The sequence below is a fragment of the Callorhinus ursinus genome, unplaced genomic scaffold, assembly GCF_003265705.2.
Source record: "Callorhinus ursinus isolate GAN/ISIS: 27379988/994484 unplaced genomic scaffold, GSC_fseal_2.0 scaffold3, whole genome shotgun sequence".
Taxonomy (NCBI): domain Eukaryota; kingdom Metazoa; phylum Chordata; class Mammalia; order Carnivora; family Otariidae; genus Callorhinus; species Callorhinus ursinus.
Window position 1 is genome coordinate 29,257,144 of NW_027397065.1, and position 27,798 is coordinate 29,284,941.

The 27,798-nt window shown below is 49.3% G+C and overlaps 1 protein-coding gene across 5 annotated transcripts in view; it reads right to left on the reverse strand.

The window, feature by feature from the left end:
- Positions 1 to 27,798, reverse strand: part of HRH2 (histamine receptor H2) — an 88,840-nt gene that overhangs the window by 45,545 nt on the left and 15,497 nt on the right. For 3 of the 5 annotated variants that reach the window (XM_073889768.1, XM_025867014.2, XM_073889765.1), the window contains exon 2: positions 19,702 to 21,275. In XM_073889768.1, coding sequence (XP_073745869.1) covers positions 19,702 to 20,777 — 1,076 coding nt within the window. In that variant the 5' untranslated portion in view covers positions 20,778 to 21,275. Of the gene's footprint in view, positions 1 to 17,886; positions 18,014 to 19,701; positions 21,276 to 25,789; positions 26,220 to 27,798 lie in introns of those variants that run through there. The other 2 variants (XM_073889764.1, XM_025867016.2) reach the window with 2 other exon arrangements.

The window sequence follows — 27,798 nt, forward strand, 5'->3', positions numbered from 1 at the left end:
GCATAGGGTGGCTGGTGGGGAGGGAGTGTGACCCTTTGTCACAGGTGCTCCCACTGACAGGGACGGCTGAGGCTGCAGGGCATGGGTCTGGGCCGTTTTCACGGGTGTTCTCTTTAAGACTCTCAGTCTCCAGTCATGTTGAGCATTTCCGGGGTACTTGAACTGCCACGCGGGCACCACCCACATCTTGACGGATGAGGGAGTAGCTCTTCGTGGAATTAAGGGACCTGAACCAGGTCGCAGAGTTGGTGGGTAGAGGAATGGGGTTCTTGCCTTGTCACCTTGGTCCAAAGCCTGTGCTCTAAGCCCTGAGAGCAACCAAACAATAGCCACCATCCACGGAGCGCCTCCTGCGCTCTGGGTCTCAGCATTTTGCGAGTCTGAGCTCAGTTAATCCACATGCAAAACCCATGGGGTAAGTGCTATGATTCTCCCCATGTGATGGAGAACGCTGAGGCACAGAGGTGAGAAACCTGCCTCAGGTCACACAGCTGGTAGGGGGAGCTGGGTATGTTACAGCACACTGGGCTTGTTGCTTGAAGGAGTGAAGGCATGGGGAGCCCTACTTCCACTCAACCCCTCCCTTGCCTCCATGTCATCCATTTCCTGGGGCTGCACTAGGATTGCCAAATAAAAAAGTGATGATAGTGTTCACGTGTCTGGCACTCAATACTGAACTCTCATAGCACCTGTAGGACACATATGATAGAGTTGTTATCTTCTTAGCACTAACAGACGACGTCTGGGCCCAGAGAACTCGAGTCACTTGCCCAGTGACTCACAGCAGGTAAGTGGTAGAGCCTTGAGACAGCCCCGTTTGGCCCAACTGCAAAGCTGGAGATGCCCTACCCACCCTGATCCCTTCCTATACACAAAACGGCCCTCGGGGAGGCCGGGCATCACCCATGCACTTTGGATCACACTTAGTTCGCCCAGGCTTGTGCTCCCCCTGCCCTGCTGCTCGAACCCTCCAGTAATCTCCCATGAGACTGGATGGCTTGCCCAATCCTCTCCTTAAAACTATAGAATGTTTGGTAAACCCGAAGAAAACCCCAAAACCCCTGCCCACGTACACCAGTGGGTGCTTATGGAAAAAGAACCACATGGCACCCGAGTCAATCCTCAAAGTCATTTCTGATCACTCATTCTATCCCACTTCTGTGAGGAAGGCCAAGTGTCATGCCCATTTTACAGATGGGGAAACTGAGGCTCAGGCAGGCCTGCCATATGCCCAAGGTCAGCTGCTGTCAGGTGCTGCATCCTGGGCTCAGCTCCCTGTTACCGCCACGCTGGTTTCTCTGAACGGTTCAGGATGTGGATGTGTGACAGACTCTCCCTTCTCTGATGGCTCTTTCTCAGCCCTTTCAAAGACTCCCGACTCTTCCCTGTCCCCTCTGCCCATCCTACAGGGCTGGTGGCCCCTTCTCCTTGCATCTATGCCCTGCCCTAGCCAGCAGCGCCCCTTACAACCCTTCCAGGACGCTCCCCCCACTTGGCTTCGAGGAAGTGATAACTTCCGGTGTGGCTGGTGGCAAGGAAGCCCAGCAGCCTGTCTAGAAAACAACTAGGCGAAGGGTGACAAAACGCTTAAAATGTCCCTCCCCTTCTACCAGTAATTCTGTTCCCAGAAATTCAGTTTCTAGGGAAATAATCTGAAAGAAACAAAATGTTCTCTGCATGGAGATGTTCATCACAGGGATGCTTATAATAGCAAAAAAATCTGGAGACCAAGGGCAATAGGGAAACATTTCAGTCAATCATGAGGCTCCTCATGCACTTCCCCCCACCCCCACCCAGCAGACTGCCACTGCCATGGACCAGTGTTCACTGGGGAACCCCCACGCGCCAAGCACTCTTCTCAGACCTTTATATTTATTCTCTGCTTTAATCCTTACAACCTTTTGAAGTGGGTCCTGGCAACGCCCCCATTTTACAGACAAAGAAACTGAGTCATGGAGAGGTCAGGTAATGTGCCCAAGGTCAGTCTGACTCCACCAGGCTCAACCGCTCCCAGAGCAGTGGTAGTGACTAGTTACCATCACCAGGTAGTTGGTTGTTAAATGCAAGCCAATGTGCCAGGTGTGTGAGATGTCTCAGGTGGGGCAGGATGGGATACTATTTTGAGATGTCGAGGGCTTGCTGTGGCTTCTCACTCTTGCCTGTCCCCATTGTCATTGCTGCCTCCCACCATTCAGGCAGCAACTGCAGATGCGGGCAGGGATGATTTCTTAGACCCCAAACAGAAACAGTAGTGAGAGAGTCTGAGGGTATTTGGAGTTCAAGGGCCCATGTGACCAGTTCCCCCACCACCCAGAGAGGAGGAGGAACGACCTGGGGGCTGGGGCAGGAGGCCTAGAGCTAGGTGGTAGAGTGGGCCCCACCCGGTTACCCTCCTTTGGGGTCAGAACCCAGACTGGAGGTGAGGTGGGGGGTCACTGGAGGATGAGTGTGAGGGTCTGAAAGCACAGGGGCTTGTGCCCTATCCCTAGTGGAAGCCAGGACAAAGGAGGGGCCCCTGCAGACAAGGCAGAGAGGAGGCTTTAGCTTAACCCTGTACCCCAATTCTTCTGCTCCCACGCGGGGTGCAGGAGGTCCCCCAAATCTCCTGGATCTACAGCGAGCTCCAGCATGTGGCCGGGCTTTGATGCCTGCCTGCTGGGGGAGTCCAAGAAGGCTGGGGGCTGCAGCAGAGGTGAAAACCCCTGAGAGAATGTGGTCGGTCCTCAGCAGTGCCAGGGAGAGCCCAGGAGCAGGTCATTTGTGTCCCGGGGCCCAACCATGGCACAAACACCAGGGATGGAGAAACTGGCATGACAAGTCTATTGTGGTCTAGAGGATGCTGTGGGGGTCAGACAGCCTCTGGGAACTTAGCTTACCCTGGAGGGAAGGAGATGGGGGGTAGTGGAGAGAGTCTTGTATTGAGTTGGTTCAACTTCCAAAGTCACTGTGTTTCCAGCTGGAAGTGACCGAGCTCTCTGACCAGAGCTTCTCCACCATCCATGAAATGGTGGTCCACGGGCATCCTGAGCAGAATGAAACAAAGAATCTTACACCTGTGGGGGCTCAGGGCTGCGCCATAAGCTGCTGTCCCAGGCACATGCATGAATAGCCTTGTTCCTTTCTCCAGCCTAGGATGGAGGTACTGTAAGGACCAGCCCCACTCATCAGATGGGGACAAAGTTTTGGAGAGGGAAGGACTTACTCAAGATCAACCAGTCAGCAAAAATGGGGAGGTTGGCCTTCAGCGCTCTCTCAACAGACCATGGCACTAAACAGCATCTCATGGCCTATGAGCGCACCCCTCTCCCCACACTGTTCCTTTGTCCAGAATGGCCCTCTGCTCCTCAGCTTAGAAACTTCCTATTGTCCTTCAGGAGTCAGCTGAGACATCATCCCTTCCAGGAGGCTTTCTCTGCACTCCCAGCCCGGCTCCCACAGCAACGGGGTTTGGGCACTCATCACATGTGTCTGTACAGGGCCCTCCCTGCTCTTCTAGGGCCTCCATTAGTGTCCCCCTCCCTCCCACCCAAACCCCTGCAGGGGAGGGGGCCCTTGGTAAAGGATGAGTGAATCAATGACTCAGTAAGACTTAGCAGCCCCTAAAACAGGAGACATGTGGCCTGCTGAAGAACTCCAAGTTTGGAACCTCTTTTTTGCCATGATATTGAGGCCACATCTGCTCATGAAGAACATGAAGGGAGAACAGAGCCATGATTTCAGGGATTGCGTAAGATGGCAACGGGAATGAGGTATCTCCTCGACTTTCAATTTTAATGTTCCCCTTCCACAATTTATAAATACTGTGTTTACAAATACTGTGTTTCCAAAGTCAATGTGGAAAGGGGAAGTTTCCTGAATCCTCTGGGCATTGGGACTGCCTTGCCACCCACCCCGAATGCCAGTCCCTGGGTGACAATGGCACGTTGCTCAGTCCTGGAATGAGGAAGGGAAGAGTCTCATTCAAGGGCCTGTGCTGCCCAAGCCTGTGGCCCTCCCTGCGCGCTGCAACCTTCTGCATGATCGGTATGGAGCAGCAGACCCACCAGTGTGCTGTTGAGCCACCCGCCACTTACGCCATTTGGGACAAACTCCCCCACCCCCAACCTTCCCATCTCTGGGCAGAGAGTAAGGGATCCACAAACCCCAGGAGAGCCTCAGGGGCTGTGGACACCCTGCAATGCACAGCGTATCTCAGGCGTACCCCATCCCTGTCTCCCGACACTGCCACAAACAGCCCCTATGGGTTTAACAAACACCCTGAAGCAGAGAGCCCTGTGACGCATTGCTGCTTGTCAGGAGCCATGGTAGCCTCCAGAAGTCTTAGCTCTCTTTGACAGATGAGGAAACTGGGACTCGGAGAGGGATGTAATCTTCTCTCTCTCTCTCTCTTTTTAAAGATTTTATTTATTTATTTGAGAAAGAATGAGAGCGAGAGAGAGAGAGAGAGAGCATGGGGGGGGAGGGTCAGAGGGAGAAGGAGCAGGGAGCCTGATGCGGGACTCCAGGACCATGACCTGAGCCAAAGGCAGTCGCTTAACCGACTGAGCCACCCAGGCGCCCCGGGATGTGATCTTATCGTGACCACACAGTGGGTCGGCAGCAGGGGCGGTGAGGAATTCAGGCCCCTCATCTGCCAGGGCGGGGATCTCTTGGTAGCCCTGTGGTGCACCTGCTTTGCACCCCCATCTGCACTCACAGCTTGGGGCGTGACAAGGACACATTTTACTGAATTTGCCTCCACACTCAGAACGATTTATTAGTATGAAAAACATGTTCTTTGCCGCCCTTGCCAGAAGATTCTTGACACAAACACATTGGGGGTTTGGCATAAAATCTCTCCCTTGTTAAGCATTTATATATAATTTGGGTTGAAATTGTCCCTTGGGACTGATCCAAATCCCTCATTTTCAGAGGACAGATGTGAGACTCAGGGGTCAGGGCCTGACTTGAACAATTCAGAGGCACCTCTGCAACATGAGTTCACAAAGCCTGCCTTGAACTTCCCAGCTGCTTCTGTACAGAGGGGAGGAAGGAAGGAAGGAAAGGGAAGGGATGGGAGGATGGGGGGGAGGGAGGGAGAGAGGGAGAGAAAGAGGGAAAGACGAAAGAAAGAAAGAAAGAGAGGAAGAAAGAAAGAAAAAGAAAGAAAGAAAGAAAGAAAGAAAGAAAGAAAGAAAGAAAGAAAGAGAATGGGAGAAAGAAAGACTACCACTTATTAAGCATCTACTCTGTGCTAGGTGTTTTGCATAAATTGATGCTTAGCCTTATTGCTATCCTCGCAGGGAGACATTTCTATCCTCATTTTGCAGATGAGCAAGCTGAGGCTCAGAGAGTACAAGCCACCTGCCCAAAGTCACAGAGCCAGCAAGCGCTGGGGCTGAAATTGACACCCATTTCTTTCCCCTACATCAAGGGCTGGCAAACTACAGCTTATAGACCAAACCTAGCCTACTACCTATTTCTGTTGAAATGGTGTGTGTGTGGGGGGGCAATAAATAGAAGAATAACATTTCAGGGTGCCTGGGTGGCTCAGTCGGTTGAGCGTCTGCCTTCAGCTCAGGTCATGATCCCAGGGTCCTGGGATCGAGTCCCACATGGTGTGGCGCCTGCTTCTCCCTATCCCTCTACTGTTTCCCCTGCTTGTGCTCTCTCGCTCTCTCTGTCAAATAAATAAATAAAATCTTAAAAAAAAAGAATAACATTTCATGAGTGATGAAAATGATACGGGATTCACATTTCAGTATCCATAATAAAGTTTTATTAGAACACAGCCACCCCCATTCATTTATGTACTGCCTATGATGCTTTCGCACTCTAAGGGCAGAGTTGAGGAGTTGCAAGAAAGAACATATGGGTTACAAAGCCCAAACTATTTACTATCTGGCTCGTTGCAGATAAGATTGGCTGATTCCTGCCCGATGCCATGCAATTTCCCAGGGGCCTGGAAAGTCTGCAGGGCCTCCCTTATCCCTGCACAAGGACATCAGGGCTGAAACCCAGGCCTCCTTCTTTTTTTTTTTTTTTTTTAAAGATTTATTTATTTATTTTGAGAGAGTGAGAATGAGAGAGAGAGAGAGCACATGAGAGGGGGGAGGACCAGAGGGAGAAGCAGGTTCCCCGCCAAGCAGGGAGCCCGATGTGGGACTCGATCCCGGGAGTCCAGGATCATGACCTGAGCCGAAGGCAGTCGCTTAACCAACTGAGCCACCCAGGCGCCCCCCAGGCCTCCTTCTGCTTGCCAAGCCATGTGCCCTGGGGCTGGATCCCCCGGAGAAGGGCCCTTCTCTAATTTGTTCACCTGGAATGTTCACTCTTTTATGGGTACAAAGCTACTAGCAGTGGTCCCAAATGCACAGTTCCCCTTCCTTCCCATCACAGCCTCTGGGAAAGCAGCCCCAAAGTATGTCCCATCAGATCTGCAGCAGAAGGAGTGGATAGTGAAAGTGGAGAACAAGCAGGGGCAGGGGTCTGCGTGAAGCTGGGGTGGGGCGGGGAGGGATGGCCTGGGCAGAGCTGGGGCCTCTAGCTGGCCTCAAAAGGGACAATCACCAGGGAGTTTAACGAGGAGTTCTCTACCTTTCAAGGGACTCCCGGGAGGTCATTATTTATTCTCCGTGACTTTTAAGGCTGTAAAAGGCTTCCCACCTCCTCTGTCTCTGTTCTCCTTCCCCTGACTTCCCCTCTGGGGGTGGGAAAGAATCTCATTCTCCAAACTCTCAGAAGAGACAGAAGATGAAAAGGATTAACTCTTTGCTGTAGCCTGTCTGCTCTGCCTGGCAGCTGTGCACAAGTGTGAGTGAGCCCTGCAGGCCTGAGCACAGTGTCCTGGGCCTTCCCTGGGCCGGAGGCAGGGATGGGCACCTGGGGAGTCCATGACATAGTCTCATGCCTAGAGCTCCCCACCCAGGGCCTACAAATGGCCAAAAGCTTCCATAAAGCCCAAGCGCTTGGTAAAGGAGAAATCAGACCATGGATGAAGGAGAGGAGGAAGGAAGAAACAGAGGGAAGAAAAGAAAACACAAAATAGAATGGAAGAAAGAAAGGAAGAAAAAGCAGAAATAAAGAACCTGGACAACATTATGCTAAGTGAAAAAGCAGGGCATAAAAGACCATATATTATATGAAATGTCCAAAATAGGCAAATCTGTAGGGATAAAAATAGATTAGTAGTTGCTTGGTGGAGGGCAGGCAGGAATCAGGGTTTGGGAGATGATCACAGAAGGTTACAGGGTTTCTTCTGGGGGGTGGTGAAAATGTTCTAAAATCGGTTGTGGTAATGGCGGCACAACTCTGTGACTATACTAAAAACCAGTGAATTGTACACTGAAATGGTTGAATTGCCTGGTATGTAAAGTATATCTCAATAAAACTGTTACATGGAAGGAAGAAAGATTGAAGGCGGTCCAAGATGGTGGCATAGGAAGACCCTGAAATCACCTCCTCCAATGGACATACCCAGCCTGTAACCCATAGTTACATATGGAACAATTCCTGCTGAAAAAGAATGGAAAAGTAGTGGAACATTTCCCTCCACAACAAGGGATAAAAGGGCCACATCAAAACAGGTAGGAGAGGTGGAGATGCGATCTCACCAAAAACCTCAACCCTGGTGGGATAATTCACAATAAGGAGAGATCTTGTGGGTCTGGAATCTCTCTCTGAGGAGAGAGGGGTTTGTGCCCCACACTGGGCACCTCAACCCTTGGTACCCGCCCTGAAGAGATGAGGCCCCAAAAACATCTGGCTTTGGAAACCAATGGGCCTTATGTCCAGGAAACCCGGGGCGGGGGGGCGGTCTATGGAGATCTGAGCTATTCCTTCTGAGGGGCTCTTGCACAGACTTGCCCATCCTGGGACCAGCGGGAAGGAAGAAGTTTGAGAGATGACTGGATTATATGTGGAGGAGGTGCATTAACCAGAGGGGTGGAGGACAGTTGGGACTCTCTTTGGGGACAGAGGTGCTGGTGAGCAGCATTTTTGCACTCTCCCTTTGCCTTGCTAGCACAGGTAGGTATGCACAGACACAGCTTTGCTAAAGCCTTGGGTGCGCCTGGCCCCCAGCACTCTCTCTGCCTCCCTAGAGCCATAGGCATGCCCTGGCCTCAACACTCTCCAACAGCCTTGCTGAAGCTGGTGGGTGAGGGCAGCCCACAAGGGACACCGTTGATCCCCTGGCCCTTGTGGCCTGAGGTGCTTGTGTTTATTGGCCCCCTGGGGCCATAACAATTGGAAAGACAGTTCTGGGCAGGCTTTCACACCCAGGGCACTGTTTCAACTCCAGTCTGCCTCTGAAAAAGACCTATCTCCTTGTCCTGGAGCTTCAATCTGAGGGACAGGCTTCAGGTTTGCCAGACATCTAGAGGCTATAGAGGCACTCTGCGGGAATGTAGGCAGGGAAATAGCATCTTTGAACCTCCCCTTGGCCTTCACACAGCTCACTGTTATCTCTTAGAAAAGAGCTTATACATTTGCCTGAAGCCCTGATTTTTCCAAGAGTTGCCCACAGGACACCTCTAGATTTCCTGGTCTGGAGGCTGGCAAAGTTTACAATTGCAGTCCCATGGAACTATATATATTTGCATACTTAAAAAGCTGCTACCTGAGGATCTGGCTTCCAATCAGACTGAAAGTAGGTGCTGCCTGTGATTACTCCCTTTGGAACACTGGCAGGACTTGGCACACCCTCAACCACAGAGGTCTATCAAGAATAAATCAGGCTACTCAGAGAGTCACAAAGGTGTGAGGGACAACAAGAGCTAGGGCAAGGTTGAATGATAAGGTTCATCTCCTACACAAGGCCACTCTTTCAAGACTGGGAGAGGTAGTTGTTTTGACTAATACATAGAAACAAACACAGACAGGCAAGCAAAATGAGAAAACAGAGGAATATGTTACAAATAAAAGAACAAGACAGAATCTCAGAAAAAGATTTTAATGAAACAGAAATAGTAATCTACCTGTTAAAGATTTCAAGGTAATGGTCATGAAGATTCTCAATGAACTTAGGAGAAGGATGGATGGACACAGTGAGAACTTCAACAAAGACAGAAAATGTAAGAAAGTACCAAACAAGTCACAAAGCTGAAGAATACAATAATGGAACTGAAAAATACACTTGAGGGGCCAACAACAGACCAGATGAAGCAGGTAAATGGATCAGTGACCTGGAAGACAGGGCAGTGGAACTCACCAAGAGCAGCAAAAAGAAAAAAGAATTTTAAAAAGTGAAGATAGTTTAAGGGACTTATGGAAGAACATCAAGCAGAATAACATTTGCTTTATAGGGGTCCCAGAAGGAAAAGAAGGAAAGGGGCAGAAAACTTATTTGAAGAAATAATGGCTGAAAACGTCTCTAACCTGGCGACAGAAACACTTAGTTCAGGAAGCCCGGGGAGTTTTGTTTTGTTTTGTTTTTAAGATTTTATTTATTTATTTGACAGACAGAGAGAGAGAGTACAAGCAGGGGGAGCAGCAGGCAGAGGGAGAGGGAGAAGCAGACTCCCTGCTGAGCAAGGAGCCTGATGTGGGACTGGATCCCAAGACCCCAAGATCATGACCTGAGCTGAAGACAGATGCTTAACCGACTGAGCCACCCAGGTGTCCCATGAGCCACCCAGCCGCCCCTGCCAAGAGAGTTCTAAATAAGATGAAACCAAAGAGAATAACACTAAGACACATTATAATTAAAATGTCAAAAATTAAACAGAGAATCTTAAAAGCAGTAAGAGAAAAAAACAACCTCTTGCATACAAGGGAACCCACATAAGACCATAAACTGTTTTTTCAGCAGAAACTTTGCAGGCTAGGAGAGAGTGGCATGATATATTCAAAGTGCTAAAAGGAAAAAAATCTTCTGACCAAGATTACTCTCTCTACTCGGCAAGGTTATCATTCGGAATTGAAGGAGAGATAAAGAGAGTTTTCCAGACAAGCAAAATCTAAAGGGATTCATCACCACTAAACTGACCTTACATGAAATGTTAAAGGGATTTCTTCAAGCTGAAAAGAAAAAGCACTAATAATGAGAAAACATACAAGAGTAAAAATCTCACCAGTAAAGGTAATAGATTAACCACTTATAAAGCTAGTATAACGGTTAAAAGATAAAAGCAGTCAAACTAACTGAAGCTATTAATAATTAGTTAAGGGATACCAAAATAAAAGAAAGTAAATATAACATGAAAATCATAAAACATGGGGGGAATATAGAGTTTTTAGAATGCATTCAAATTTAAGTTGTTATCAACTTAAATAAGACATATATATATATATATATACACACACACATATATATATATATATACACTGTTCTATGTGAACCTCATGGTAGCCACAAAGCAAAAACCTAGAGTAGATACACAAAAAATAATGAGAAAGGAATCTAAACCTAACCCTAAAGAAAGGCATCAAACCACAAAGGAAGAGAACAAGAGGGGAAAAAAAAACATAGAGGAACTATGTGCCAGAAAACATCTGACAAAATGGCAGTAAGTACATAACAATAATTAAGTGTAAATGGACTAAATTTTCCAATCAAAAAACACAGAGCGGCTGAAAGGATAAAAATAAGACAACTATATATGCTGCTTACAAGAGACTCACTTCAGATATAAGTACACACACAGACTGAAAGTGAAGGAGTGAACAAAGATATTCCATGGGAATGGGAAGAAATCTGGTTTAACTATATCAGACAAAATAGACTTTATTTTATTTTATTTTATTTTTATCTTAGAGAGAGCATGCATGCCTGAGTTCGGTGGGTGGAGGGGCAAAGGGAGAGAGAGAAAATCTTAAGCAGGCCACACACCCAGCATGGAGCCTGATATGGGGCTTGATCTCAAGACCTTGAGATCATGACCTGAGCCGACATCGAGAGTTGGACGCTTAACCAATTGAGCCACCCAGGCACCCCAAAATAAAATAGACTTTAAAGCAAAAACTGTAATAAAAGACGAAGAAGAGTGTTACATCATGATAAAGGGGTCAAACCAACAAGATGATAACATTTATAAATATTTATGTGCCAACACAGGAGCACCTAAATATATAAAACAAATACAAACAGAACTACAGGGAGAAATTGACAGTAATACAATAATAGTAGGGGATGTTAATATCCCACTTTCATCAGGGGATAGATCATCCAGACAAAAAACCATTAGGGAAACACTGGCCTTAAATGACACATTAAACCAGACGGACTTAAATGATATATACGAAATATTCTGTCCTCAAACAGGAGAATATACGTGCTTTTCAAGTGCATATGGAATATTCTCCAGATTAGATTACATGTTAAGCCACAAAACAAGTCTCAATAAATTTAAGAAGATTGAAATCACTGTTAACAATAGAGAACAAACTGAAGGTTGGAGGAAAGGTGGGTGGGGGATGAGCTAAATGGGTGATGGGTATTAAGGAGGGTGCTTGTGGTGATGCATGCTGGGTGTTGCATGTAAGTAATAAATCACTAAATTCTGCTCCTGAAACAAATATTGCACTAAATCTTAACTACTAGAATTTAAACAAAAATTTGAAGGAAAAAGAAAAAGATTGAAATCACATCAAGCATCTTTTCTGACCACAGTGGTATGAAACTAGAAAATAATTACAAAGAAGAAAACTGGAAAAATCACAAATATATGGAGATTAAACAACATGTTACTAAACAGCCAATGGGTCAATGAAGAGATCAAAGGGGAAATAAAAAAAAATACCTTGAGACAAATGAAAATGGAAACACACAATCCAAAATCTGGGGGATGCAGCAAAAGCAGTTCTAAGGTGGAAATTCTTAGGGATACAGGCCTACCTCAAGAAACAAGAAAAATCCCAAATAAATAATCTAACCTTACACCTAAAGAAACCAGAAAAAGAAGAACAGATGAAGTCCAAAGTTAGCAGAAAGAAGGAAATAATAAAGATCAGAACAGAAATAAATGAGACTAAAAAAAATAGAAAAGATCGATGAAAATAAGAGTTGGTTCTTTGAAAAGATAAACAAAATGGACAAACCTTTAGCTAGACTAATCAAGAGAAAAAGGGAAAAGGCTCAAATAAGTGAAATAAAAAATGGAAGAAGAGAAGTTACAACTGATGGCCTAGAAATACAAAGGATTATAAGAGACTGCCAAGAAAAATTATATGCCAACAAAATGGACAAACTGGAAGAAATGGATAAATTCCTAGGAACATACAATCTTCCAAAACTGAACCATGAAGAAACAGAAAATCTGAATAGACTAATTACTTTACCAATTATTAAAGAGATTGAATCAGTAATCAAAAAACTACCCCCTGCCCCTCAAAAACTCCCAACAAACAAAAGTCTAAAGCCACACAGCTTCACTGGTGAATTCTACCAAGCATTCAAAGATTTAATACTTATTCTTCTCAAATGCTTCCAAAAAACTGAAGAGGTGGGAATACTTCCAAACCCATGTTAAGGCCAACATTACCCTGATCCAAAACCAGACCAGGACACTACACAAAAAAAGAAAATTACAGGCTAATATCCCTGATAAATGTAGATGCAAAAATTGTCAACAAAACATTAGCAAATCCAATTTAATAATATATTAAAAGGACCGTACACCATGATCAAGTGGGATTTATTCCAGGGAAGGAAGCATGGTTCAACATTTGCATATCAATCAATGATGACACACACACAAAAGTATAAAAGTCATATGATCATCTCGATAGATGCAGAAAAAGCATGTGACAAAATTCAGTATCCATTTATGATAAAAAAAAACTCTCAACAAAGTGGGTATACGAGGAACATACCTCAACATATTAAAGGCCATATATGACAAACCCATAGCTTACATCATACTCAACAGTGAAAAGCTGAAAGCTCTTCCTTTAAGGTCAGGAACAAGACTTGGATGCCCACTCTTGTCATTTTTATTCCACACTATATTGGAGGTCCTAGCCACAGTAGATAGGCAAGAAAAAGAATTAAAGGCATTCAAATTGGAAAGGAAGAGTAAAACTGTCACTTCTTGCAGATGACATGATAATGATATACAGAAAACCCGAAAGATTCCACCAAAAAACCGATATAAATGAATTCAGTAAAGTCACAGGATATAAAATCAACATACAGAAATCTGTTGCATTTCTATACAGTAATAATGAAGTAGCAGAAAGAAAAATTAAGAAAGCAATCTATTTAGGGGCACCTGGGTGACTCAGTCAGTTAAGCGTCTGACTCTTGGTTTTAGCTCAGGTCATGATCTCATGGGTCATGCGATCAAGCCCCGAGTTGGGCTCCATGCTCAACGTGTGTCTACTTGGGATTCTTTGCCTCTCCCTCTGCCTCTCCCCCGACTTGCATGCGCGTGTGCATGCGCGTGCTCTCTCTCTCAAATAAATAAATAAAATCTTAAAAAAAAAAGAAAGAAAACAATCTCTTTAACAATCGCATCAAAAAGAATAAAATACCTAGGAATAAATTTAAGCAAGATGGTGAAAGACCTGTACACTGAAAACTATAAAATACTAACAAAAGAAATTGAAGAAGATATGAATAAATGGAAAGATATTCCATGCTCATGGATTGGAAGAATTAATATTGTTAAAATGTCCATACTACCCAAAGCAAGGTACAGATTCAATGTAATCTGTATTAGAATTCCAATGGCTTTTTTCACAGAACTAGAACAAATAACCCTAAAATTTGTATGGAAGCACAAAAGACTCTCTAGCTAAAGCAATCTTGAGAAAGAAAAACAAGGTTGGAAGTATGACACTCCCTGGTTTCAAGCTATACTACTAAGCTATAGTAATCAAAACAGTATGGCATTGGCATAAAATTAGACACATAGATCAACGGATCCAGAATAGAGAGTCCAGAAATAACCAACCCCTAAGCAGTGGTGGGGCAGGACTCATACTGGGGCTCCCTAGTTCCACCCCAGAAGCAGAACACCCCAACAGCCTTGTGGTGTGATGGCCAGGCACAGAGGGTAGAGGTGACAAAGTGGCCAGTGGGATTCCAGTGTGCCAGGGGGCAGGCTGGCCAGGGCCCTTCATTGGGGGTGAGTTGCTCCAGGCACCTTTGCACAAAGCACCGTAAAGGCTGTCAAGAAATGTTGGAATCAGTGTGCCAAAAGGTTAGACTACTTTAGAACCCAGATGATACAGGGAAACAAATTTGGGCTCTTAGCTAGGCAAGCTATGGGAAACTTCCTGCCTGAGCAACACGCCTTCTTAGGAAGAGTGTGTGCATGGCTCATGGGGCTCTTTCACTCCTGTGGGTACTGCAGCTTCATCTGCTGAGGCTGGGCTTGGAGCAGCAGATGAAGTCAGCCCCGCACTCTCCTGAACCCCCAACCTCTGGCCAAACCATGACATGCTGTGGAGGCCTAATGGAGAGCATCGGGTTGTCAGGAACTGTGGACTCCCCCCCTCCCCCCACTCAGAAGCTCACTTTCTGTGTCCTTGGCACAAGTGACCTCACTGTCTGGGCTGGTGTGTAACACAGCCAGGGGGAGGGACCAGGTTACTGTTCGGGGCCTCTTCCCTCTCCAAGACTGATTCAGAGCGTGTGGTTGGGTTCTGTTGTGAGGCCTGCCCTGACACCACTATTTGGAGGGAGGCCCGTTGTGATGTCCAAATTAGAAAGGGGAACCAGGGATTTCTGAGCTCCCATTTGTTCCTGCAACTTCCCTCACTGAGTTTTGGTTTCCTGATCTCTGAAGTGGAGGCAGTATTATTTACCTCTTAGGGCTCTTGGGGAACTAAAACTAGATATTCACTCATGCGTGCCACCATGCCCCTGACCCAGCCCCATCCAACAATATTACTGTGCCTATCCTAGTAGGGATACAGCAGTGAACAACACAGGCATGGACCTGCCCTTGGGGAGCGTACCCTTGGGGGTGCAGACCTGAAACACAGAGAATGCCTCAAGAGGAATAAGACAGTTTGGGCTGAGGCCAGGGGGCGTGGAGGACAAGGTCTGGGAGGTCAGGATAAGAACTTGGGAGCATCAGGAGGGACGGCGCATAGTCCCACTTCCACGTGGAAACCTGCTCTCTGGCTGCAGAAGGAGAGCAGATAGGAGGGGTCGGGTGGACAGCTGCCACGGGACCTCGGAGGAGAAAGCTGGCTGGAGGGGTGGGGGCCCCTTGGCTCCCTTTGCACCTCTTCTCCCAGGGTCTTTCCTGATCTCTGGCTCCAGCCTCCAGGCGCTCTGCAGGAATGCGGAAATGCCATGCCCACGAGTGACTGCTGATACTCCAGGTGCTTATGAATATTATCTCCCCGCTCTGGGAGATTACCCAGAGCAAGCCAGTGTGTGGAAAAGGGACCCAAGAGCCCTGGGCAGGGGTCCAAAGTACTGGGTCTGTCACCAGCCCCTCCTGAGCTTGCGTTGCGCCTCAGATAAGTCACTTGCTTCCCAGTGATCTTAGTTCCCTCATCTGGTATCAATGGGACTAGCACTGAGTCTGGACTAAATTCAAGTCCAGACAGTGTTTTACTGTAGAAAGACCCCAAACTTTAGGGTCAGACAGGCTCAGACTGGAATCCTTACTTGGATTTGAGGCTACGTGGTCTGACGCTGACCACTTTGCTTCTGGAAGCCTGCAGCTGGCTGGGGGCCCACACTTTGAGAAGCACTGCCCTAGAATAACATCCCTCAGGGAGGACAGCCTCTGATCTGCTCACTTCTATGCCCCAAGCAGGGCTGGGCTTATAGCAAATCCTTGCTGGGGGCCTGGGGATCCTGGGCTCGGAGTGGTCTGTTTTGGCTGTGACTGAAGTGGGTGGAGGGCAGGTGTGGGTCAGGGGATGTTGGCAAGAAACAGATCAGAAGGAGGGTAGGGCTTCTAATGCCAGGCAAGGCGTTGGGACTTGGGGTCGCTGAACACAGTCCCCAGAGATGTCCACATCCTCACTGCTGGAATCTGAGCACGTTACCTTCTGTGGCAAAAAAAAGGACTTAATCATATCTATAATTAAGTTAAGGAATGTGGGATGGGGCGATGATCCTGGATTATCCTGGTGGTCCCTAAATATAGTCACAAGAGCCCTTCTAAGAGAGTGGCAGGAGATTTGGCTACAGATGGGGGAAGGAGTTGTGACAAAGAAAGCAAGAGGGGAAAGACATGAGAAAGGGCTCATGAGCCAAGGGGAGCAGGTGGCCCCCGGAAAAGGCAAAGAGAACGCACGGAAAGAGAGTCTCCTCTGAAACCTCCAGGAGCAACCAGCCCTGCCAGCACCTTGGTCTCAGACTCCTGACCTCCCAAACTGTAAGGGAATCCATCTGCCTTGTTTTTGGCCACCGAATATTACAGCAGCCCTAGGAAATGAATGCAGGCCGATATCCAGCAGGAGCGGTGGAGGTCACTGGGGAGGGCACATGGCCAGAGAGGAGACAAGGGCCACTCTCTCCAGGAGTCTCCCCTTGGCTGGCGCCACCATGCCCCTGACCCAGCTCCACCCTACCCCAAGGGCAGGCCCAGTTAGGCCCTTCAGAATTCTCCACTAAGAGCGACACCTCCACGCCGCACCCTCCCGCCCCCCGCCCCAGCAGGGATAAGGGCCTTCGGTCAGGTCAAGGCTGATTTTTGTCCCCAGACGGAAAGCAGAAAGGACATGTTATCAGTCATCAGGGAAGCCGGGAGCCAACCTCATGGAGGGCCACATGAGGCCCTGATGCCCTGGCAGTCTCAGTGGGAAAATCAACCTCTGGCTGTTCGTGGCCTCCTTCACCCCCGACCCAGGCCCCCACCAGTCCAGCTGGTTCACCATCCTCCTCTGCCCAACCCCTCTGCTCACTGTTTCTGGGTCTTGGAGGACAGAGCATGGCCACGGCCGCACAGGACATGTGCTCTGAAGGCCCTGGCTTCGTGGCTGCTGTGTGTGACCCAGGCAGGCCCCACCTCTCAGCTGGCCTCAGCCTCATAGCCGCCCTCCCGCCCCCCGCCACATGGTGGCCGTGAAGATCGGAAGAAAAGGTGGGCGTTCATGGTCCACAGTGTGCCCCTGCACCCAGAGGACAGCCAATCAGGGGGGCTGCTATTTCTGTTGTTGCTTGGAACGTGGCTTTGGCTGACTCACTAGCTTATGTCCCTTGGGTAATTTATTTATCTTTTCTGAGCCTCAGTTTTCCCATCTGTGAAGTGGAGCTTAAACAAGCATAGGGTCGTGGGGAAAGTGAAATGAGGCCATAAGTCCAAAGGGTCCAGTACCACCCTGGATGAATAAGGTCTTTTCCTGTCTGCATTTAAGGCTCAGCTTGGAGGTCTGCTCCCTGGGATGGGCTCCCTGGGCCATGCACCGCCTCCTCTGGGTGCCCAGCACACTGGGTTTCAGTCATTGGCATGTGCTGCACTGAGCTGCTGGCCATCTACTCGTCAACTAGACCATGAGCAATGACAGGTGGCGAGACCTGGGGTGGGGGGCTTGCTTTATTTCCCTTCGCACCCTTAGCACCCAGCCCAAGGGTGGGGATAGGATGCCCACAGAATGATTATACATGGAAACAATGGCCAACGTGTACAGCGGGCACCCAGTGGGTGCCCAAGGAGCATCAGCTGTTGTTGCTAAGTGCTTATTGAATACACTTCTCTACGGATTAGGGGTGAAAGCAGCCTCTTCACCAGGGGGTCTCACTGGTAAGAGCAGCGGAAAGTGGCATGCATGACTAGACTGAATGGTGTCAACAGCCTTCTACCGGGTCTACTCTCTGTGCTTTGTTCTTTGTTTGCTTCGTGATCTAACTTAGCTTTGTGCTCGAGGCTGCTTCCTGAATGGGGGAGGGAATGGGGAAGGACATGGTCAGAGGGGGCCTTACCCATCAGGGCCGGATGTGGAAGGCTCCAGATCTCCATTTTGGAGAGACATTGCTCGGTGGTTTGGAGGATGGATTTGAGAGGGAGAGTCTCAAGGTTAGGAGCTGGAGGCAGGAGCAATGAGGCTTGTTCCAGAAGGCTGGCAGTGGAGGGGTGGAGGGCCCGGGACCCAAGTCTATGGCAGGACACTCCACACCTGGCTGCTGCAAGGACCAGAGGGGACATGAGGCCCAGGGGTCTGGCTGGGCAATTTTGCTCCCACAACGCTCCACAGGGACCAGAACCGAGAAGGTGTGGGGCTGCGGCATTCGCCCAAGCTTTTCTTGAGTCTGATGCTCAATTATTGAGAGGAGACAAGTGTCCCAGCCTGTTCACATCTCTTGACTCACATGGGCATCAGGCAACCCTGGGAGGTGAGCAGGGCAGGCTGCATGAGGACAGACCCCACCCGCTATGAGATGAGGAAACAGAAGCCCAAGAGGGGCAGGGACTTGCTCACCCAAGGAGGGAGGGAGAACAGAGCTGAGAGCGGGACTATGCAGTTGACTTTCCATGCCTGTGCATCAGAACAAATGCCCAAAATGTCATTTCTGCATCCTGGGGACTCAGCACAGTTCCCAGCATGTGGTGGGAAGTTGATAAAGGTTTGCAAATGAATGGACAGACGGACGGATGAACAGATGGATGGATGGGTGGGTGGGTAGGTGGGTGCGTCGGTCACACAGACCTGCACTCTGGGAGGCAAAGGCATGGTCTGTGGGAAGAGTAAGGAAAGCAACATTTGTTGAGCACTTTCACGTGCCAGGCGTTCTACCAGCGCCCTTTCACTCAGCCCTCTCCTCAGCTAGAGTGCCCGTAAACCGGTCAATGTATTCTCCATGCTGTGGGTGAGCTTCCTCAGCGCCACTCAGGTTTCTAGTGGGGTTTCCCTCAGTACCCGGCATTGCCTTTGCCATCAGTGCATGTATCTACATCTCATTCCAATCCTGTTTATTTTTTCAGCCTGGATACCTCTTGGGGGTAGAATCCTGGGGCATCTTCTCTCTCGCATCTCCTGTACCCCAAACATCCAATGCTCTCCAAGCCTATCTTTTTTTTAATAGCCTCTTAGATTTTGCTCTATTCCTTTCTCCTCTCTCATGGGCCAGTGCACATGCCCCTTCACCAATGGCCCCATCTCATTCTGCTGGTCCACGTCTTTCCGGGAACCAAAGCTCTCTTTCCAAAGCACAGAGCTGCCTGGCTTCCCTCTATCCTTGCTTCTAATCCTTCCATCTTCCCCTGAGACCAATGGTACAAGGTCTAAGCCCCTAGCCTGACCTGCAAGGCTCTGCCTTCTCAATTTGGCCAGTCCTCTTTCTCCTCTGACCCGAGCACCCCTAGCATAAGAGCGGGTGCATCACAGGGGCTCAATGAACGTGGACCAAGCTGGGTTTGCGGTTACTCCCCGGGTGGCGGCATCAGTGCCTGGCCATTTGAGGGCTGTCCTGGAAAGCTTGGGTGAACACCTCACATGACTAACCAAATGACAGAGTTGGGCCTTGAACTTGGGATTCCCGATTGTAAGGACAACATAGCTAGAATAAAGGGCCCACAAGTTCTGGAGTCAGAGATCTCTGTCCAGGTCCCAGCTGTGTGGCCCTGGTCACGTGCTCTGAGATTTAATGTGGTCCTTTAAAAATGGAAGTCAAAGCGTCTACCTCGGGAAGCCGTTGGGAGGATGGAACAACATGAGGTTGCAAAGTGCTCATGAAGACTTCCCAGCACAGAATGTTCGACCAGCACCTGGGGAACGGCCGCTACCTTCACGGTCGCCATTACTGGGACCCCCTCCCTGGGGCGTTTTTCTCGCGCGCACACACACACACACACACACATTCAGGGCAGTTACCTGTCTGAGGCTCCCCTCGGGGCTGTGACCTCGGTCCCACTCCACACCTGCAGCTTCAGGGGCTTCTCTTCCTGACGCATGGGTTCTCGGCTTTGGTTCCTGGCCAGCTGAGAGCTGCCAGCCCTCCGAGGAGTCTCCTGGGCACTGTGGCTGGCAGGCCCACAGCGGAAGAGCTGCTGGTATGCCGTGCGGAAGTCTCTGTTCAGCGTGGCGTACAGGATAGGGTTCAGGGCCGAGTTGGCATAGCCCAGCCACAGAACAACGGCTTCAATGGCCTCATTGATGTCATCATCCCCTACCAGCCCCCGGTAAACAAACACGGTAAAGTAGGGGAACCAGCAGATGATGAAGGCTCCCATCACGGCAGCCAGTGTCACTGTGGCTTTGTGCTCCCCAATGGTAGCCGCCTTCCAGGAGCCCATGTGATGGATCCTCTTGGCCTGATCCCGGGCAATCTTAAAGATGCGGTAGTAGGTGATGCACATGACCAGCAGCGGTAGGTAGAAGGTGACCAGCCCATCCACCAAGCCGTACACCAAGTTGACCTGCACTTTGCACTTGGGGATGGTGTGATTGAAACTGCTGTTCTTACTCCCACTGTTCCACCCCAGATGGATAGACAGGAAGGACAGGGTGATGGAGATGACCCAAATTAAGACAAGGGAGACAGCCACCCGGACTGGGGTGACCAGCACGGGGTAGCGCAGGGGGTCCGTGACAGCGCAGTACCGGTCGAGGCTGATCATGAAGAGGTTGAGGATGGAGGCCGTGCAGAGCATCACATCCAAGCTGGTATAGATGTTGCAGAAGACCTTGCCGAAGCTCCACTTGCAGGATAGCTGGTAGAAGGCCGAGAAGGGCAGCACCAGGAGGCCGAGGAGCAGATCGGTGATAGCCAAAGACACAATGAAGCAGTTGGTCAGACTGCGGAGCCGGCGGGTCAGGCCCACAGCCAGGCAGACCACCACGTTGCCAGCAATGGTGATGAGGATGAGGACGGTGAGGACCACGCTGACAGTGATCTTGCATGGGGGAGAGTCCAGACAAAAGGAAGAGGCTGTGCCGTTAGGTCCCATCCTGGGACCCTATAGGTCTGTCCTCTGCCGGCGGGCCCTGGCCACTTCTTGCCCAGCTTCCCAGTGTGTCAATTATGTCAACCACTGGGCTCTAGGCTCCCAATGGAGCCAAAAGAAAATGTCCAAACATGGGGAGGTGACAATGACTGCCCAGTACCGTTTTCCTAGAAATAAATAAAGCAGTCTTCTGGGAGATATCGGGCATGAGTATGAATGAAGAAGAGCAAAAGGAGAAAGCTCCTCGTTCAGATTCCAGTCCTCAAATCACCCCCTGCTGAGCCAGCTTCCTCCAGCGACTGGAGCAGGTCTCTACTCTCCAGGTTTTGCATAGAGACTGAGGCACTGGAGCATGTGTCTGGAGGTGGCTTTGGTTTTATTCGGGAGTGATCATGTGGAGTTGTGGCCACATCCTTCTCCATAGCTGGTGGAGGCTCCCACCCATGTGATGGGGGTCAGGGACTGCTGCATCTGCCTCTTAGGACCACTGGCGAACAGGAGCTGAAAATGCAAGCATCCAGTGTTGAACACTTTGAAATCAGACCAAGAGCATGACCGATGTGAGATGAATCCTTCTAGACCTTGACCTTCCTGGAAGACACCAGGAGGCACAGGGTCAATCTGGATGCCTCTCTTTAGGAGGGACTGAGGCAACCAGGATGCACAGCGGGAGGAGGAATGGAGGCAGGATGCAAGGGGCTGGACCACTGTGTCATCCTGTGAGATACCGTTGGAAGGGTAGGACTATTTATACAGGAGAAAGAAAGAACTAGACACAGACTCTAAACACCACAAGAATAGGGGCTGTGTCTGCTTGTTCACTGCCGGTTCCTGGTGCCTGACCCCACAGGTAGGCATTAAGCATCTGATGGATAAGTGATCAAATGAGTGAATAAATGAGCAAATGTAATGGCTTTGCTCTGATAAGGCACTGAGAACAGTGTCTGACACTGTTGGTTTCACAAAATGTCATCGTACCATAAAGCAGGAGCTGACCAACTTTCTCAGCAGAGAGCCAGGTAGTAAGTGCTTTCTGCTTTGCATCCCCCAAGGTCTCTGCTGGAATGACTCAACTCTGTCCCTGTGGCCCGAAAGCACCTACACGGACGACGTGCAAATGAATGAGTGTGTCTGGGCTCTCATGAGACTTTACTATGGGTACTGGAATTTGAATTTCACATAGCTTTCACGTGTCACAAAATAGGATTCTTTTTTGGTTTTTTCCAACTCTTTAAAACTATTTCCAAACGCTTTAAAAATGTAAAAGCTATTCTTAGCTCATGGGCTGCGCAAAACCAGGCAGAGGGCCAGATTGAGTCTGCTGTCATAGTCCGCCAGTGGCTCGCCCTGCCCGCACCTGCTCCAAACATCGCTCTCAATCCTTCTTTTCTTATTTGGCGGCACATGTGGTCGGTCAGCCGGCGCAGAACTGACTCAGTCTCTCCGACGGCTGCCTAGCAGCCCACGGGGTGGCTGGCCACGGTTGATCCTATTATGCCTTCATCACGAGTATTTTGGTGGCTTCCAGCTCCTTCCTCCCTCCCATCTTCCTACCTTCCTTCCACCTGTCCCAATGCAAACCTCACTTCAACAGAAAGGCTGCACACACAGTATGTCTTGGTTAAACCCCAGAGATCCCCTCCTACTGGTGATATTCTGTGATTCCAATCGATGAAAGACAAGCGAAGGCCCTGCCGATTCCCTTTCACGCCAGCCGATCCTGGTTTTCCAGAGAGCAGCTAGCAGGCAATCTACTGGGATCTGAGAGCCTGTAGAAATCAGGATGACTGTGGAATCCCTCTCAGAAGCAAGCTAATCGCCACGTGACATGAATTAAGCCTCTCCTAGGCTTTGGCCTGGAGCGGTTTTGCAACCTGAATATGAGAAGCATCATTTAATCGTAACCACTGTGTTGGTGCAGGGATCACGGCGCCTGGTCACCTTCTGCCGCTCCAGCTGGTTCAGCCGCCGGGCTTTGCGAGCCGGGCCTCTGGGTATTATTTTTAGAAGATCTTTTCATTACATAAATAACACAAGCAGCATGGTTCTCACTGGTACATTTAATTAACTGTGGAGGAGATAGCAGCAAGGCTATCTTTTTTGAGACTCCCTATTTCTGATAACAATTTTTTTTTTTTTTTTCTGAGTTTCTTAACAGCCCGGTGTAGGTATTTTGGCCCTGGACCAATGTTTTAGTTAATGTTTGGGGTTTTCAAATCTGAACGAAGCAGCCTCTCATATAATTTGAAATTCATCCTCCCCTCCCTTCTTCTTTCCTTCTCTTCCATCCCTCTGTTCTTTTCGGCCAGTATTTCTTTCAGACCTTACAACGTGGCCAACGCTGTTCTAGGTGCTGGGGGCACAATGATGAACAGAGCAGCGGTGGTCCCTTTTTTCATGGAGTTTCAAAGAAGAATCACTTCTGTCGTGTTTCTCTTTTACAGCCCAGGTCCCAGAGTTTCTGGTGACCTTCCGTGAAGGCAGGAGCTTTCGAATGGAGCTTCATCCACCCTGTAGCCTGTGGGTAGAGTGACTGCCCCAGAGGCCACAGCACCACAAGATCACTGTCACTGTTTTCATCATCCCAGACAACATAAAAACACTTTCTCGAACTTTCCTTTCAAATTTCCAAAGCAATGACAAGCTTATTACAGTAAACCCAGTATCCTGAGGGATACAGAAGAGGCTGACTGTGTGGTCACATGTCCAGGCCCTCCTGCCTGGAAGGTGACTGCTGCTGACAGTTTGGTGTGATGGGGGCTTTCCCTGCTTTCCCTGTGCTTCTCTGTGTACACACAGGCACACGCGCTCTCCACATTACCAAGCAGCTCAGTTTCCCTAATTCCTTTATTGTATAAGGACACCCCTCTCAGTCACTTAGGCCTCACTCCCTCTTTTGAGAACCTACTCTGTGGCAATACAGCCTCTGTCGGGCTAAATGTATGAAGGACGTCTGTGACAGCAGGTTTGCAAGCAGCAAAAAGCAGGAATCCACCGGTGTCCAGCAGCAGGGGATGGCTTGAGAGATCATGGTGCATCCATACTGTAGGATCACCCTGGGCATGCTGAGATAGCATATTAAATGAAACATCATCTCATCCTCACAATAACCCACGAGTGAGGGAAATCACTGCTCTCTCTAGTGGCTGGAAGAGTAAGGCTCAGAGAGGCCCAGTGATGTCACAGGCCGAATAAGTGGTCAGAGAGTCTGGGCTCACACTCAGCTCACACTCCCTCAGCCATCCTTAATGCCTGTGCTCGGATCAGACTTCAACCCATCCTCCCAGCTGGATCTCACCAAACACTCTGTACTTGTCCTCTAACCTCACCATTCAGGTAACCCAGCTTTTCCCCCAGACGTATCACACCCTCTCACTCTTTGCCTTTGCTGTCTCCCTCAGCCTGCAGCCCTGCTCTTCCCTCTGTTCACTTCGACTACTCTCCTTTCAGGGCCCTGCTCAAACACCTCCATCTCCCTGGAGCCTTCCTGAATGCCTGGAGGCAGAAGCATTCTCCCCTGTACTTTGCACCGAGTTATACTTTGGCACCTGATGCCTTGCAGTGTTAATATGGCTCCGTGTTTGCCCTCCCAACAGGGCCTGGATCTTGCCTACCTCTCTCCACCCCCCATCCACCCATCCACCCATCCACCCACGCATCCATCCATCCAGCCAGCCATCCAGCCATCCAGCCACCCATCCATCCATCCATCCATCCATCCATCCAGCTACCCACCCAACCATCCATCCATCCATCCACCCATTTATCCACCTATCCATCCATCCACCCACCCATCCATCCATCCATCCAGCCACCCACCCATCCATCCATCCATCCATCCATCCATCCATCCATCCATCATCCATCCACCCCCCCACCCCCCCACCCATCCATCCATCTAGCCAGCCATCCATCCATACAGCCAGCCAACATTTTCTGTTGTCTATATAACAGGAGAAGTACAGGGTACCTGGAGTGTGAGTGTGTGTGTGTGTGTGTGTGTGTGTGTGTGTGTGGTTTCCCCACCTTGGAAATATACGGGTACTCCCCTTGGGATCCAATGGGTCTGGTTAGTATCTGAATGGATATGTGAAAATGGGCCTATTTTCCCCAGCATTTTATGGTGAACGTTTTCACACACAAAAAGTTGAAAAACAACAAAATATACAATAGATCTTATCCAACTGTCCGTGAAGATTAGATAATTGACTGTTCACCTCTCATTCTGTGTGAAAATCACCTGAAATTCATTAAAAGGCTTCAGCTACTTCCTCCCCCCATCCCGTAGGCTAACCACCGATGTCACAGCTGCACATGTCCCACTGTTTCCTCTTCTCATCTTTGTCTTAATAGCCTTTCAAAAGGCACCTTCTGGAGAATTGGCTCAGGGTGGCAGTACTCCCCGCTGCCCCCTGGGGAAGCTTCTGACCTTTACCTGCGTTATCACCTAGTAGATGCAGCCATAACAAAGAGCAGGGGCCAGCTCAGAGTCTGCTCATTGCGTGCCTCTGTGAGGCCATGCTGGCCAATTAGCTCTCAAGAGCAGCCCTGGCCCAGCGTGATAAGTGCACTCACTGCACTCTCTGATGGGTTTTAAACCTGCCGTGCTGGGCTCTGTGCGGGGGAGGTCTGATCCGTTTTCCATTGCTAGCTTTGGTTGGTCTCTAAGTTTAGATCCTTGATGTGGCACTCAAGGTTCTTTGTGACCCGGTTCTGTCTCCTCTCTTTCGTCTCAGCTCCTGCCTGCCATGTGCACTTTCGTGTCCTAGGACAGCACTTTGAGAAACACGGCACAGGTGACATTTCATTCCTCTGGTTTTGAAAGTGCCAGGCCCATTCTGACTCTGTGCCTTCACATATGCTGTTCCTCCTGCCTGGAATGCCCCTCCTCTTTTCTCTTGGCTGGCGAGCCATCATTCTTCTTGTGAGACCTGGCCTCCTCTGCTATCTCAGCCGGGAAGGCTTCCAGAGGTACTCGTTCCATCCCCTCACTTCTACTTCCCACTTGCACCCACCTTTGGCACAGGCTTGGGGTTTCTGGGGTGCGCTGCGTAGAATCCTGGGTTTTCAGTGCTCCAGGAAAACTCTCCTCCTTGAGGGGTCCTTGGTGATTCATCATCAGAATATGTCTCCCCAGGAACGGAGTTGTGGTGGCTGGGATCCAGAATGTTATTTCCCTCCTCACTCCTCCCATGCAGCACAAAGAACACAGGGGCTTGGGGGGTCGAGGGTCGCCCCACCAGCACAGGCGTAGCCCAGAGGCAAACCCAGGTCTGCCTCGTGCCTCAACTTCCCTCTCACTAGTCTTCATAGACAAAATCCCAGAAGAAATGCTACTGGTGGTAGATTCTGTTCGCTAACTAGAAGGGTGAGGCCTTCTAGAAAAGCCACTAGTCTAGGGGCTCAGGCTTCCTCCCTTTCAAATTTTATCAAACTGAGTCGAGCACTTTCTTTTCCCTTTTCCCTGGGAAGTGAAATGAAGTACCCCTTTCAAGGTTTAAGAAACTAAGCTCCAGCCACAGGGAGCTTAGGCTCAGCCAGTCTGTCGGAACTGAAATGACCTTGGTCTTCCCTGGGGTCCTTTCTTCCCACTTACAGATAGATGCCAGCCAAGGTGCAGCTCCACTTAGGAAAGGCTGACTGCCTGCAAGCAGCCCGCAGTTTGGGGGCATCAGTTAAGGCTTGTGTGATTGTGTTTCTCACTGGGCCTGACAGATGAGTCTGGTTTTCCAAGCAATAATTTACACTAGGAAAAGAAAACGGGATTCATCAGACAACGCCTGTGTGCCAGGTACCTCCTGGGTGATCCAGCAGGAAGTCCTGTGAAGGAGGTGATTTGATCCTTATTCTGCAAACCTCGGCATGCAGAGAAATGAAGGGGAGCCCCAGGGGCTGAAAGCAAGGACTCTGGACAGGTCTGGGCTCTAATTCCAGTGCTACCACTTAATAGCTTTGTGAGCCTGGGCACTTTACTGCCACCTCCCTGAGCCTTAGTTTCCTCATTTGTAAAATTTGTAAGATAAATACGCCCTTCCTCACTTGGTGGATGTGAAAATGCAGAGTAAGGGTCTGGTACATGGCAGGTTCTCCCCAAATGTTATCTGTATTATTGTCTAAAGCTGTCCAGCCAGGAAATAACATTCATGAGCACTCCATATATTTATTGAGTGCCTTTCAGGTGCAGACACTGCGCTGGGCTCTTGGAACACAACAGTGAGCATGACAGACACATCTAGAAGCTTCTAGTACAGTGGGGGAGACAAACATTAAGTAACTCACTGTAGAATTGCTCATTTAATTACAGTTGTATTAAGAGTTCTATATATAAATGGGAAGTATAGGGAGCCAAAGATTATATAATGGGGGGGGCCTGACCTGGTCCAGGTGTTACTAAAGTTTTCTCAAGGAAGGGATATGTGAGTTGAGACATCGGTACAGATGGAAACTCAATGACAATGGGGGACAAACAGGTTCCAGAAAGAGGGAAGAGCTCACACAAAAGCTCCACCAGGAGGGAGATGGTGGATTTTAACCCTAGAGTCATGGGAAGCCTCAGGGGTAGAGGGGGAGTGCGAGCGAAGGGCAATGTGACTGGAGGGAGGAAGGAGCCCCCTGCCCTGCTGTCCACACCAGGTGGGCTGTGGCAGTGGGTGTAGGCCTGAGCTGGGCCCTGCTGACCACCTCCTGTAATCACCATAAGTTATGAGACAGAAGTCACTGGGTACTGGAAAGGCAGTTCCTTGTCTTTATGAGCCATAATTTCTTCGAACCTACCCCTTATAATTGGCCATTGCAAACGTCCTTGGTACCTGGTGAGGAGGGCATTAGAAAGTAGCCCCAGCAACAGACCCTCAGGAACTCTGTCCCTGTCAGGAGTCCCAAAGGGGCCCGAGAAGCAGTTCTGTCAGCAGGGCAACTTTCATTCCTTAAGGAGGGAAGACAAGTCTTTGCAAGCTCCAGAGTGGCCGTACCCCCATGGGGTGCTGAGCAAACGTAACCGAGGCTCAGCCAGTCTGTCGGAACT